Source organism: Oryzias latipes, chromosome 19 (assembly GCF_053564925.1).
Source record: "Oryzias latipes strain Hd-rR chromosome 19, Olatipes_Hd-rR_3.1".
Classification (NCBI taxonomy): Eukaryota; Metazoa; Chordata; class Actinopteri; order Beloniformes; family Adrianichthyidae; genus Oryzias; species Oryzias latipes.
In genome coordinates, this window is record NC_136255.1 from 19,626,131 (window position 1) to 19,641,422 (window position 15,292).

The window sequence follows — 15,292 nt, forward strand, 5'->3', positions numbered from 1 at the left end:
TAGTCTCACTAAACAAAAATTTAGTTCCACTTGCCGTGTATGGATGAAGAAGAATGTTAAGTACCATCCTAAGAACACCATTCCTACTGTGAAGTATAGTGGTGGTAGCATCATGCTATGGGGGTGTTTTTTTTCACATGGGACAGAACGACTGTCCTGTCTTCAGGAGAGGATAACCGGGGTTATGTATTGCTAGATTTTGGGGAACAACCTCCTTCCCTCAGTTAGAGCCTGAGTAATAAGAAAGAAAGGCCACCCTCCATGATTTCTAAGTGGGAGAACTTGCAAAATCACAGGGGGTTCAAATACTTATTTGTTTCAGTGTAGCTACTTGTTCTACTCTACAAAAGTGGTAGCCATGTTTAATTGTTCAGATTCAGTTTATTTTAAGCTCCTTGTAGAACTTCTTGGGTTTTTTTTAAAAGCAGTTAGGCTGTTTTTGTTTTTTATTTTTTTTGACTAGGCCGTTTTCAAAGGGCAAATGTGGCCTGCCATGCCATTTTATGTGGCCCGCGAGAGCAAGTTTTTAATTTCTTAAAATAAAAAATAAAGATTGGGTGTGTATTTATTCATATCTAGGGGGAATCTGATTTGAAATATCGGATTGAGCAATTGTACATTAGTTTTTAAACACGGTCCATATTACCTAACTTGACAGAATCAAATTTAAAAGGATTTATGTTAGAGTAACAGGCAAACATATGTTTTCTATGCAACTGTAATTGTCACTTTAAAAATTTATAATAAATAAGTAAAAGAGTTATTTAGCATTAAGGAGTAGTTACATTTTTTTATTACATTTAGTTACATGTATAAGTTACATTTGGCTCTTTGAGGACAACCACTATGCCGATGTGGCCCTTGGTGAAAATGAGTTTGACACCCCTGCACCAGTGGATCTACAAACCACCAGCTCCTAAAGACATGAAAATCATGAACAACACTTTATTTTTAATGTACTTCCATTACATAACAGTATATTACATATGTGCCAGTTTGTGACTCATTTAGTCTTTTTATCTATTTATTTTTGCTAAAAATCCTCCTAATAAATGCACTATGTGAGTCATGAAGTACGCCTGCTCAAGGCAGAGGGCGCTGGTAATCTCACAGAATGTGACACTGCGGCTAAAGAATAGTAGAATTAGTGGTTGCAGGTCAAGTGAAGCTGTCCAATTGTTCTTTAAAATTGTTTAGCATCAGTTTCTAAATGGAGGATTACGTGTCTAAACTGTGGAGACACGTCACTGACAGTGATCTGGCTTGAAACAGAAAGACTTTTAAAACAGTTCTACACTTCTACAAACAGGTTATCCATGTGTTTCTTCAGAAGGAGCGGTGAACGGACTTCATTTATAAGTAAATCTAAGTCAAAAATACCACATTTGGGGATTTTTTTTGGTAACACTTTATATTAAGATTCCTTAACAAGCTTTGTTAACACATTAACAAGCATTATAAATTAATTTATAGGGTGTTAGTAAGACATTTATTAGTACAATAAGTCTAATAAGGTTTATTAAATTACTTAGTTAACACATTTACAAGCATTATTATTAGGATGTTTTCAAGATGCTAATGATGCATTTACTGATATTATAGGTGCTTAACAAATGTGTGAGTGTTAATAAACTTAATAAGATTTATTAACAACCTTTGTTAACAAATTAAGAAGTATTATTATTGTTTGGGGTTCTAGTAAGATATTTATTAGCATTATAGATGCCTGACACAAGCCGAAGTGTTCATAAGCTTAATAAGTTTTATTAACGTAACAAATTAATAGGCTTTATTAATGTGTCAGATGCTAGGAAGATATTTATTAGCATTATAGATGTCTTGCAAATACCTGAAAGTGTTAATAAGATTTATTAACATCTAAAGTCAGACCATTGTCTTCTGAATCCGTATTACTAAACTGCTTATAAGCTTTACAAATGTATTAATTAACTTTGTTAATAGTTTATTAATTGTTTTGCAGCACCTCATCTAAAGTGAGGACGTTTTTTTACCACAAACAACCCCAAAGCATAAAGATTGTAAAAAGAACTTTATGACATTAAAACAGACTAAACATACACAAATCGTTCTGTAAAAGATATATAAAAATTTAATTCAGACAAATAATTTTTTTTTAAACATATATACTGGTGTTGGATGACTAGCATCATAGCTAATAAGGATAAAGTATTAGCATCTATCCTGAGTGAAACATTCATTGCAAATCCCATCACCAGGAGACAATTCTCTGCATTCAATGCCAACTGCATTCAACCACTGTTGCCTTGCTTCAAAGTCCACAAGAAAGTAAGTTGCACAAGCCAGTAACTTTTGAAGAACGAAGACAATAAACCTACAGGAGCCATGCTAAAGCTAACACGCTAACCTGCCCATCTATGAATCAAAGATGGGCAGGTTAACTAATGTCACCATTGGCTAATGAATCTGTCAATCAAACTCAACAGCAAACCAGGCATGCTCGCTTTCAGCCAATTGAATGGCCTCTTAGACTTTGCTTTCACACAGGTGACGAAAAAAGCCCCGCCCATCTTTGATTCTGCACCGGTCGGTCGTTAGCGTGTTAGCTTTAGCATGGCTCCTGTAGGTTTATTGTCTTCGTTCTTCAAACATGACTGGCTTGTGTAACTTTCTTGTGGACTTTGAAGCAAGCCAACAGTGGTTTAATGCTGTTGACATTGAATGCAGAGAATTGTCTCCTGGTGATGGGATTTGCAATGAATGTTTCACTCAGGATAGATGCTAATACTTTATCCTTATTAGCTATGATGCTAGTCATCCAACACCAGTATATATGTTTTTTATAAAAAATTATTTGTCTGAATTAGATTTTTATATATCTTTTAATTACAGAACGATTTGTGTATGTTTAGTCTGTTTTAATGTCATAAAGTTCTTTTTACAATCTTTATGCTTTGTGGTTGTTTGTGCTAAAAAACGTCCACACTTTAGATGGGGTGCTGCAAAACAATTAATAAACTATTAACAAAGTTAATTAATACATTTGTAAAGCTTATAAGCAGTTTAGTAATATGGATTTAGAAGACAATGGTCTTCCTAGCATCTGACACTTTAATAAAGCCTATTAATTTGTTAAGTTAGTTAACAAAACTTATTAAATTCAGGAACACTTAGGCTTGTGTGAGACATCTATAATGCTAATAAATATCTTACTAGAACCCCAAACAATAATAATACTTCTTAATTTGTTAACAAAGGTTGTTAATAAATCTTATTAAGCTTATTAACACTGACACATTTGTTAGGCACCTATAATATCAGTAAATGCATCATTAGCATCTTGAAAACATCCTAATAATAATGCTTGTAAATGTGTTAACTAAGTAATTTAATAAACCTTATTAGACTTATTGTACTAATAAATGTTTTACTAACACCCTATAAATTAATTTATAATGCTTGTTAATGTGTTAACAAAGCTTGTTAAGGAATCTTAATATAAAGTGTTACCTTTTTTTTTTCTGTACTACATTTTGTACACAGAAGAAAATGTTGAAACCAAATTTTATACAACACTTTTTAACTGGTGCCAATCAAATGGTGAATGGGTAACTCTTTGGGGGTTCACATGTTTGTAAATCTTACTGATAACGTCAGTGGCTCACCAGCCTTGAACCTCACCTCACTAGAATGGACCTTTATAATATGGAAGGCAGGACTTTTTCTGCATCGTTATGAGGTTTGGTTTGTTTGGTCTTGTTTTTTTTATTCTTGTTCTGTTTTTCATGTGCTTTTCCCTCTTTCCAGTCTCTCCTGATTTCTTTAGTTAAACATCGTCTGTGTATTTAGACATGAAGTGCGTACAAGCATCATCTGGCATCATGTCCATTCTGCTAGGCTTCAAATGAAGTGTTTGTTCTTTATTTTGAATATTTTTTATTTAATGATTTACTCATTTTAGGCACATTCCTTAGCATATTTTGCAAAGCTAAGATAATGCATTTAAGGTGTAGGACACAATACGTATTTCAATAAAAAAAACTTGCAGCAAAGAAACATCCTTTGAAGAAAAAAATACACAAAACAAAAGATTTAGCATAGTTTGCTCAAAAAGTAAAAGCTAGGCATTAATACAAAGCTCAATGGGTGTTGACATCCACAGCAGATGAGACGAATGGGATTTAGGCCTCTGGGGGGGCTCCTGTATCTGGATCTTCATCTGGATCCGCTGCATTTGCATTTTCATTAATCATTTGACTGTATTTGCTCTTAAAGAATCCAGCCTGAAAAAAAAAGCATTTATGTATATCCTAAAAAGACTTTTTGCACTTAATAGATCAGGAAAAGCCATCAATGGTCATGTTTTGCTGTTAGCTTTCTTTATCTAAATTGTCTCTCACCTTATAAAGGCCAGCAGTAACCAAGGCCACAAATGCCAACCCTCCCAGAGATCCTCCAACAATCTCTTTAGTGAAATCTGGCTCAGAGTAAACCTCCACTTCTGCTTCAAGCTGAAAGGGGAAGCAACAAAATGTTAAAATCATTTACAAGTGTCTTTTAAATCAAGAACAGAGAATATTCAGTCACCTTGCGAACAGGAGGCTTGTGGGTGGAAGTTGTGGAGAAAAAGATGTACTGATCTTGGTCGTATTCAAGACTGACTGTGCTGATCAGGAGGAATCTGGAGGAAGAAAGTCCAATCTGAGAGAAAGAAAAGAATTCCAGGTTAAACTTTTAGTTTTATTTAAGTAAAACTATACTTACAGGACTACATCTTGGATTCAAGAAAGAATATTTTACAGTATAATAACAGGGCATCCTTGCATGTCACTGACCTGTTCTATCCACCCTGAAGTCAGATTGGCAGAGATGGTATGTGTTATTTTCTCCTGTTTTTCCATGAACCTTCTGCACTTGAATGTCCTGCATGTGGCTACAGAGCAGTCCTGTAGGTGATAAAGGCAAAGAAAGCTGAACTGGAATTCATTTTTAGTCTAATAACAACAATAACAGGTACATCACTTACCACTATTTTGGTCTTCTTTACTTGATCAATAAAGTCAGTGATGGTCGGTTTATCGTCTTTGACACTTTGACAATCTGGAATCTGAAGGAAGACAGGATTAATCGCTTCATCTAAAGTCATGACGGGAGTCTAAGACTTATTCCTAAGATCAGGGTAAATACTCTTGAACAGTGATCCCCAACCTTTTTCAGGTCACAGGCCGGTTTAATGTCCCACTATGTTTTCATGAACTGGTCCTTTTTCTTTTTACTTCCAGATTCTATTAAGGGTTGAAGGTCAAGTTTATCTTAATCCTCTGTAAAATTTCTGCAACTGGTCTAAGTTTTGTTACTTTATTTGAACTCTATATTTTGTGTAGGAACCATTAAAATGTGTTCTAGAATTTCCTTAACCCATAACTGTCAAAGTGGAAACTAAAAATCCCACGTCAACTTAATCATCATTTGACTTTTAATGTGTGATGGATAAATACAAAAACTGGTATTTTCTTCATATAATAATAACAATAAATTTCTACTTCAAATAAAAATCTATTGTAGTTACCATTTTTGGCTTTTATATCTCACCTGCAGAGTTTCCCCATCTCCCCAAATGTCTTTGTCTCCGAGTTTTATAGGAACCTCGATCACAACAGTCAGATTTAATGCCCTGAAATTGTTTGTAACCTGAAAAAAATAATTTCAAAGGCTTTAATCTATAATCACCAGATATCTTTGACAGTAAATCAACTTCAAAGTTGAACATATCCTAAAACCGTACATAAGCCATTTACCTCTGCAGATTGTTGGAATGGTTTCTTCAGGTCTTTTCCAAAAGAGAAGTTCCTGTAGATGTGGGACCTAACAAACATTACACAGTTAATTTTTATTTTTGCTAAAACCGTGCGTTAATTTTTAGTTTTTCAGGAAACTAGTGAAGTTGAGCTGTGACAAGACGAACCCCTCGATTGTAACCAGAATGCTGTACTTCACATCAATCTCCTTTTTCTTGTAGAGTTCACTCAAAGAGGAGTGCTGCTGATTCCCACTGGGAAATTGAACAGCATGTCAGCACATATGTTGGATGCATTAATTATATGTGATAGGATAAATACCTGGAGGCATTAGCAGTGATGGAGATCTGTCTGCCAACTTGACTGTTGGTTTCAATCCCATAGGAAACTATAAAAATAGCCTTAAAAAACAAACAAATGAAACATCAGGTGGAATCTTCCTTTGAATTTCTCCTTTGCAGTGAAAAAAATGGTCTTAACCTTGGATTTGCTTTTGAAAATTGGTTTATCAACCGTGCAGAGCGTGTTTCCCCGACTTTGACCATCCTCACTGTCTGAAGAGTTGCATTCAATTCTCCCCTGTTTAAAAAAATACTTCAATCAAAGCTAAATCGAGAGGAAAATGAAAAACTAAAAGCGATCTTGATGTCTTACCTTAATGATGGTGAACTTCCTGTAGGAGATTCCAGCTGGGTATGTGAGAGTAACATGGCTGTTGTATGAGTTTTCCTCTCTGTTCTCCAGTGATACGGTTACATTCACAAGTTCATCGATGCCCACTTTAACCAACGCAGAGCTGACAGAAAAACCAAAATGAACATTATAGCCATTCTCAAGCATCCCAAGAAAACATTTTTGTTCAAATCCTGGCTACAAGACGGATGCTTAACTAGCAGATGTGTGGATTTTGCTTTAAGCAGAGAAATAAAAATCCTCTTTAAATGCATTTTAACCTAACAAGTAAAAATGATCTCTTTCTATTTTAAAAACATAATCATAATATGAATCCTGGATGATTTATTTTGAAACATATGTATTTTTTCAAATGTTTTGCCATAGTTTAATTTGATTAAATTTGATTTTCAATGTGCAGGTCCAACAACAATTATGTTTTAGACATACCTGATCAAAAGGGATCATTTACAAAGCATCTTAAAAAGTCAAACATACACTAAACTCACCAATTGTTATTTTTTATTTATTAAAATGCATGTAAATAGATTAACCACGATACAGATTAAATTTGAGTTTAACAACATGCAAATATGAAAATCTGTCCACATTTTACAGTCATGAAACACTTTGATATTTATTTTGAAGTGAAAAGCCCATTGCTACCTGAAAATGTCAAAGTCTTTGCACCTTCAGTTTTTTTAAGTTAACCCTTGTGCTATCCTAGGCACTTTAACATTGGGAGTTGGGACATCTAGACCAGTGTTTTTCAACCTTTTTTGAGCCACGGCACACTTTAACCTTGACAAAAATCCCGCGGCACACCAGCGTCCCAAAAAAAAAAAAAATCGGAAACTCATAGACAGACCCCCCCCCCCCCCCCCGCAATCTCATGTGTATTTTTGTGATAATTGTGGGAGAAAAAACAGGAAGTTGCAGCTGTTTTTTCTAAAAGATGAAATAAAAGTTAAGTTAGAAAATTGAAAAACTGTTTCATGTGTGTTTGTTGTGGTTTCAAGACATTTCACAAGGACGACTCATTGTGCGCTGATACGCTGTCACTTTAACCCAATGCATCATGGGAGATGTAGTGTGAAAACTGCCAGAAAAGGGCAGAAAGACTAGCGTCTTTGTATGGAGTCCTGTATTGTTCATAATTAAATAAATAAATATTTAATTAAATAAATAAATATGATCTCATACAAATACACCTCGACACATCCACAGTGTTACAAGAAATTGGGCTGTTTTGGTTCTAAATTTGCGGATAAAAGTTGCTTTGGGCGAGTGTGCATAATTCAGGTGATTTTGTGGTCGGTTCGGCAATTTTCATCTTCTCATGAACGTATAGTACTGGTCTAAGTTAGGCTGAGTGGTTGTTGGAGTTCCACTAAGCTTCTATGAACTGGAGTTTCCATGAACGCACCAGGCCGCCGTTGGAGGGGCAACAAGCTAATGTTTTTAGCCTTATAGCCACATGGAGCGGTTGCTTGTGCTTATCTCAGTAACAATGCATGGATGCACAATGTACATGGGGAGTGTTAAGATGTCCGAAACGTCATCGCAGGAAAGATTCAACATTTTCTTTGAGAGGGAAAAATAAAATCAGAGGACCTGATTATAATCATTGTCTCATTGAAAATAGAAAAATATCATAAGGTTCAGGAGGCCCGAGCAGGCTTGTCCCGCTTTGCACAGCTGCCTGGTCTCACTCTCTGTCGGTCCGCCAGCTCGCCTCCTGCGAGCTGACATAAGGCACGATGTGAGCTCTGAGTGAATGGCGTGAATGAGGAGTGTTTCAACCGGGGACTGAAAGATGTTGACGACCGGAGCTCCTTTGTGGTTTGGTCCACACAAACCCTCAAACTACAAAAACAGAGTTGTCGATGAGCCAGGTGCTGGACCACAGTGTATGTCAATCAGTGGTGGGCTGGTGATGACTGGTGGATTACAGGGGGCGGGGCCTACCTGGGTGCGCGTTGGCTGAACGTTCTCCTCCGGCTGAGTGTATGAGCAGGCTGCGCTATTTTTGTTCGAGCTGTAACCATTCTGACAAGGTTGATAAAAGCCAATAAAAGCCCTGCATCATCTAAGTACGGTGGCCGAGAGGTGCAAGACACGCTTACATTTAAGATACAGCAACAGCAAATCCCAGTACAAATGAACAAATCACGAAACACAACAGCAAATCATGAAACACAACAGCAAATCATGAAACACATCAGCAAATCACGAAACACAACAGCAAATCATGAAACACATCAGCAAATCACGAAACTCAACAGCAAATACTGAAACACAACAGCAAATCATGAAACACAACAGCAAATACTGAAACACAACAGCAAATCATGAAACACAACAGCAAATACTGAAACACAACAGCAAATCATGAAACACAACAGCAAATACTGAAACACAACAGCAAATCACAAATCACAACAGCAAATCATGAAACACAACAGCAAATACTGAAACACAACAGCTAATACTGAAACACAACAGCAAATACTGAAACACAACAGCAAATCATAAAACACAACAGAAAATACTGAAACACAACAGCAAATCATGAAACACAACAGCAAATACTGAAACACATCAGCAAATACGGAAACACAACAACAAATCACGAAACACAACAGCAAATCACGAAACACAACAGCAAATCATGAAACACATCAGCAAATCACGAAACACAACAGCAAATCATGAAACACATCAGCAAATCACGAAACACAGCAGCAAATAATGAAACACAACAGCAAATCACGAAACACAACTGCAAATCACGAAACACAACAGCAAATCATGAAACACATCAGCAAATCACGAAACTCAACAGCAAATACTGAAACACAACAGCAAATCATGAAACACAACAGCAAATACTGAAACACAACAGCAAATCATGAAACACAACAGCAAATACTGAAACACAACAGCAAATCATGAAACACAACAGCAAATCACAAAACACAACAGCAAATCATGAAACACAACAGCAAATACTGAAACACAACAGCAAATCATGAAACACAACAGCAAATACTGAAACACAACAGCAAATCACAAATCACAACAGCAAATCATGAAACACAACAGCAAATACTGAAACACAACAGCTAATACTGAAACACAACAGCAAATACTGAAACACAACAGCAAATCATAAAACACAACAGAAAATACTGAAACACAACAGCAAATCATGAAACACAACAGCAAATACTGAAACACATCAGCAAATACGGAAACACAACAACAAATCACGAAACACAACAGCAAATCACGAAACACAACAGCAAATCATGAAACACATCAGCAAATCACGAAACACAACAGCAAATCATGAAACACATCAGCAAATCACGAAACACAGCAGCAAATAATGAAACACAACAGCAAATCACGAAACACAACTGCAAATCACGAAACACAACAGCAAATCATGAAACACATCAGCAAATCACGAAACTCAACAGCAAATACTGAAACACAACAGCAAATCATGAAACACAACAGCAAATACTGAAACACAACAGCAAATCATGAAACACAACAGCAAATACTGAAACACAACAGCAAATCATGAAACACAACAGCAAATACTGAAACACAACAGCAAATCACAAAACACAACAGCAAATCATGAAACACAACAGCAAATACTGAAACACAACAGCAAATCATGAAACACAACAGCAAATCATGAAACACAACAGCAAATCATAAAACACAACAGAAAATACTGAAACACAACAGCAAATCATGAAACACAACAGCAAATACGGAAACACAACAGCATATCATGAAACACAACAGCAAATCACGAAACACATCAGCAAATACGGAAACACAACAACAAATCACGAAACACAACAGCAAGAACTGAAACACAACAGCAAATCACAAAAGACAACAGCAAATACTGAAACACAACTGCAAATCACGAAACACAACAGCAAATCATGAAACACATCAGCAAATCACGAAACACAACAGCAAATCATGAAACACATCAGCAAATCACGAAACACAACAGCAAATACTGAAACACAACAGCAAATCACGAAACACAACTGCAAATCACGAAACACAACAGCAAATCATGAAACACATCAGCAAATCAAGAAACACAACAGCAAATACTGAAACACAACAGCAAATCATGAAACACAACAGTAAATACTGAAACACAACAGCAAATCATGAAACACAACACCAAATACTGAAACACAACAGCAAATCATGAAACACAACAGCAAATACTGAAACACAACAGCAAATCATGAAACACAACAGCAAATACTGAAACACAACAGCAAATCATGAAACACAACAGCAAATACGGAAACACAACAGCAAATCATGAAACACAACAGCAAATCACGAAACACATCAGCAAATACGGAAACACAACAGCAAATCACGAAACACAACAGCAAGAACTGAAACACAACAGCAAATCACAAAACACAACAGCAAATACTGAAACACAACAGCAAATCATGAAACACAACAGCAAATCATGAAACGCAACAGCAAATCATGAAAGGCAACAGCAAATACTGAAACACAACAGCAAATCGTGAAACACAACAGCAAATACTGAAACACAACAGCAAATCATGAAACACAACAGCAAATACTGAAACACAACAGCAAATCATGAAACACAACAGCAAATACTGAAACACAACAGCAAATCATGAAACACAACAGCAAATACTGAAACACAACAGCAAATCACGAAACACAACAGCAAATACTGAAACACAACAGCAAATCACGAAACACAACAGCAAATACGGAAACACAACAGCAAATCATAAAACACAACAGCAAATCACGAAACACATCAGCAAATACGGAAACACAACAGCAAATCACGAAACACAACAGCAAGAACCGAAACACAACAGCAAATCACAAAACACAACAGCAAATACTGAAACACAACAGCAAATCATGAAACACAACAGCAAATCATGAAACGCAACAGCAAATACTGAAACACAACAGCAAATCATGAAACACAACAGCAAATCATGAAACACAACAGCAAATACTGAAACACAACAGCAAATACTGAAACACAACAGCAAATCATGAAACACAACAGCAAATACTGAAACACAACAGCAAATCATGAAACACAACAGCAAATACTGAAACACAACAGCAAATCACGAAACACAACAGCAAATACTGAAACACAACAGCAAATCATGAAACACAACAGCAAATCATGAAACACAACAGCAAATCATGAAACGCAACAGCAAATACTGAAACACAACAACAAATACTGAAACACAACAGCAAATCACGAAACACAACAGCAAATCACGAAACACAACAGCAAATCATGAAAATTACAGAGTCCTGAAACAAATACCGAATTACAAAAAAATAACCCTGTTACAAATGACCAAAACCAGAACACAGCTAGGAACGCAGAGACATGGCTTCTTACAGAAATGGACGTTATATAAAACTAATTGTGTATGATTTTTTAAATGTTATTAATTACTGTTTTCTTTATGTGGACATTTTGAATACATAAAACAGTCCTGAAGCAGTCTTGCTAGAGTGGTCTTAACGGAGAGGGAATACCCTTAATACCGGAAAAGCAAAAACTTTACCTTGTTAAACGTTGTTGTCATTTTTATTGTAGTAATGCAATTGAAGAAATGCTTTTGGACTGTCTCATGTATTGAAAATGTCCACATAAAAAAGACAGTAATAAGGAAATGTAAAAAATAATACACAATTAGTTTTATATTACGTCATTTCCGGGATTCAGGACGTTCCGTTTCAGTTAGACGCCGTTTCTCCGCTTTCCTTGTTGTTTCTGGATTTGTTCATTTGTATCGAGATTGTTTTTGTGATTCAGTATTTGTTAGTTTTCACCCAAAATTGCTTTTGTGTTTCAGGACTCTGTCATTTGTTCCGTGCTTTGCTGTTGTGTTTCAGTATTTGTTAATTTGTTCCGATATTGTTATTAGTGCTTTGTGATTTATTAGTTGGGGATTTATTGTTGGTTGTGTCCTAAATAAAAATGTCTCTTGCACCTCCCGGCCACCGTAGGTTTCATGATTTGCTGTTGTGTTTCGTGATTTGCTGTTGTGTTTCGTGATTTGCTGTTGTGTTTCAGTATTTGCTGTTGTGTCTCGTGATTTGCTGTTGTGTTTCGTGATTTGCTGTTGTGTTTCGTGATTTGCTGTTGTGTTTCAGTATTTGCTATTGTATTTCATGATTTGCTGTTGTGTTTCATGATTTGCTGTTGTGTTTCAGTATTTGCTGTTGTGTTTCGTGATTTGCTGTTGTGTTTCAGTATTTGCTGTTGTGTTTCGTGATTTGCTGTTGTGTTTCAGTATTTGCTGTTGTGTCTCGTGCTTTGCTGTTGTGTTTCAGTATTTGTTAATTTGTTCCGAGATTGTTATTAGTGCTTTGTGATTTATTAGTTGGGGATTTATTGTTGGTTGTGTCCTAAATAAAAATGTCTCTTGCACCTCCCGGCCACCGTAGGTTTCATGATTTGCTGTTGTGTTTCGTGATTTGCTGTTGTGTTTCGTGATTTGCTGTTGTGTTTCAGTATTTGCTGTTGTGTCTCGTGATTTGCTGTTGTGTTTCGTGATTTGCTGTTGTGTTTCGTGATTTGCTGTTGTGTTTCAGTATTTGCTGTTGTATTTCATGATTTGCTGTTGTGTTTCAGTATTTGCTGTTGTGTTTCAGTATTTGCTGTTGTGTTTCAGTATTTGCTGTTGTGTTTCGTGATTTGCTGTTGTGTTTCAGTATTTGCTGTTGTGTTTCGTGATTTGCTGTTGTGTTTCAGTATTTGCTGTTGTGTCTCGTGATTTGCTGTTGTGTTTCGTGATTTGCTGTTGTGTTTCGTGATTTGCTGTTGTGTTTCAGTATTTGCTATTGTATTTCATGATTTGCTGTTGTGTTTCATGATTTGCTGTTGTGTTTCAGTATTTGCTGTTGTGTTTCAGTATTTGCTGTTGTGTTTCAGTATTTGCTGTTGTGTTTCGTGATTTGCTGTTGTGTTTCAGTATTTGCTGTTGTGTTTCGTGATTTGCTGTTGTGTTTCGTGATTTGCTGTTGTGTTTCAGTATTTGCTGTTGTGTTTCAGTATTAGCTGTTGTGTTTCAGTATTTGCTGTTGTGTTTCGTGATTTGCTGTTGTGTTTCAGTATTTGCTGTTGTGTCTCGTGATTTGCTGTTGTGTTTCGTGATTTGCTGTTGTGTTTCGTGATTTAATGTTGTGTTTCAGTATTTGCTATTGTATTTCATGATTTGCTGTTGTGTTTCATGATTTGCTGTTGTGTTTCATTATTTGCTGTTGTTTTTCAGTATTTGCTGTTGTGTTTCAGTATTTGCTGTTGTGTTTCGTGATTTGCTGTTGTGTTTCGTGATTTGCTGTTGTGTTTCAGTATTTGCTGTTGTGTTTCGTGATTTGCTGTTGTGTTTCAGTATTTGCTGTTGTGTTTCGTGATTTGCTGTTGTGTTTCAGTATTTGCTGTTGTGTTTCGTGATTTGCAGTTGTGTTTCATGATTTGCTGTTGTGTTTCAGTATTTGCTGTTGTGTTTCAGTATTTGCTGTTGTGTTTCAGTATTTGCTGTTGTGTTTCGTGATTTGCTGTTGTGTTTTTGTATTTGCTGTTGTGTTTCGTGATTTGCAGTTGTGTTTCAGTATATGCTGTTGTGTTTCGTGATTTGCTGTTGTGTTTCGTGATTTGCTGTTGTGTTTCAGTATTTGCTGTTGTGTTTCGTGATTTGCTGTTGTGTTTCATGATTTTCTGTTGTGTTTCATGATTTGTTCATTTGTACTGGGATTTGCTGTTGCTGTTTCTTAAATTTAAGCGTGTCTTGCACCTCTCGGCCACCGTATCTAAGGCTTCTGGAAATGAACCCAAACGGCAGAAAAGGGTTCTGACTTTGCAGAGGCTCTGGGAGTTTTAAAACAGCGTCAATTATTCGCTGATTTTTGTTATTCGCGGGGGGGGGGCGTGAGGAACTAAACCCCCGCGATTACGGGGGATTACTGTAATGTTTCATATATTCACCATGCTTTTTTTAGGCTATGTATTAATTAGTATACTTTTAATTAATATTTTAAATAATAAGAAAAATAATAATAATGACAGTTAAAAACCGCTAAATATTTTAAAAAGCAGCCCAAATTTTATAGACCCGCCCAATGCCAATTTTAGCCGCCCAACATAACCAAAAGAAGCCCAATTGGGCGGAAACCCGCCCAATCTGGCAAGACTGTTTGCATCTTCTGCAGCAGACAGATAGTTTGTCTCTATTTGATCTGTAATGTCAGCAAAGCCTCGCGGATATTGCTGAAATATGTCATCTCTTGACTGGCACACCGCTGAGCGGGTATCGTGGAATATGAGTCGATTTCCATGGATCAGCAAATGAGCGTTTAGATCCCGCCCACTTTCACTGAATGACAGAGGCTACGTTCACACTGCAGGGCTTAATGCTCAATTCGGTTTGCTAGACCGTTCACATTTCCAAGTAAATCCGAACTTTTGTGATCTCCAGTGTGACCGTGACACGACCCAAACGAGACCCGCATGCGCAGAAGCCAGAAGAATACTCAACGGTGAACGACGTCACTCGTTTGCGGAGCCAACGTTAACAATGGATGTCAACAACAGTGTTGTCAAAAGCGGAGCTCTTTTTGTAATATTAAATTTATTTTCACGAAGGAGCAGCACAATTACAATCTTCTCATTTTAAGAAGGCAATGGAGTCGGGATCGTCTGTACCCACTGTTGTGGAATGGAAATGTGTATGTGTTGGAGCCGCTCGCCCGCGTGT

The 15,292-nt window shown here is 36.5% G+C and overlaps 1 protein-coding gene across 1 annotated transcript in view; it reads right to left on the minus strand.

The window, feature by feature from the left end:
* Positions 1–3,891: 3,891 nt before the first annotated feature.
* Positions 3,892–15,292, minus strand: part of LOC101175538 (uncharacterized) — a 56,238-nt gene continuing 44,837 nt past the window's right edge. Inside the window, exons 54-64 of the mRNA XM_023949274.2 lie at positions 6,432–6,573; positions 6,258–6,356; positions 6,099–6,178; positions 5,945–6,031; positions 5,778–5,844; positions 5,572–5,670; positions 5,006–5,086; positions 4,815–4,925; positions 4,567–4,680; positions 4,380–4,490; positions 3,892–4,262 (exon numbers count right to left, since the gene is read on the minus strand). Of these exons, the coding sequence (XP_023805042.2) occupies positions 4,161–4,262; positions 4,380–4,490; positions 4,567–4,680; positions 4,815–4,925; positions 5,006–5,086; positions 5,572–5,670; positions 5,778–5,844; positions 5,945–6,031; positions 6,099–6,178; positions 6,258–6,356; positions 6,432–6,573 (1,093 nt within the window). The 3' untranslated portion in view covers positions 3,892–4,160. The remainder of the gene's footprint in view (positions 4,263–4,379; positions 4,491–4,566; positions 4,681–4,814; positions 4,926–5,005; positions 5,087–5,571; positions 5,671–5,777; positions 5,845–5,944; positions 6,032–6,098; positions 6,179–6,257; positions 6,357–6,431; positions 6,574–15,292) is intronic.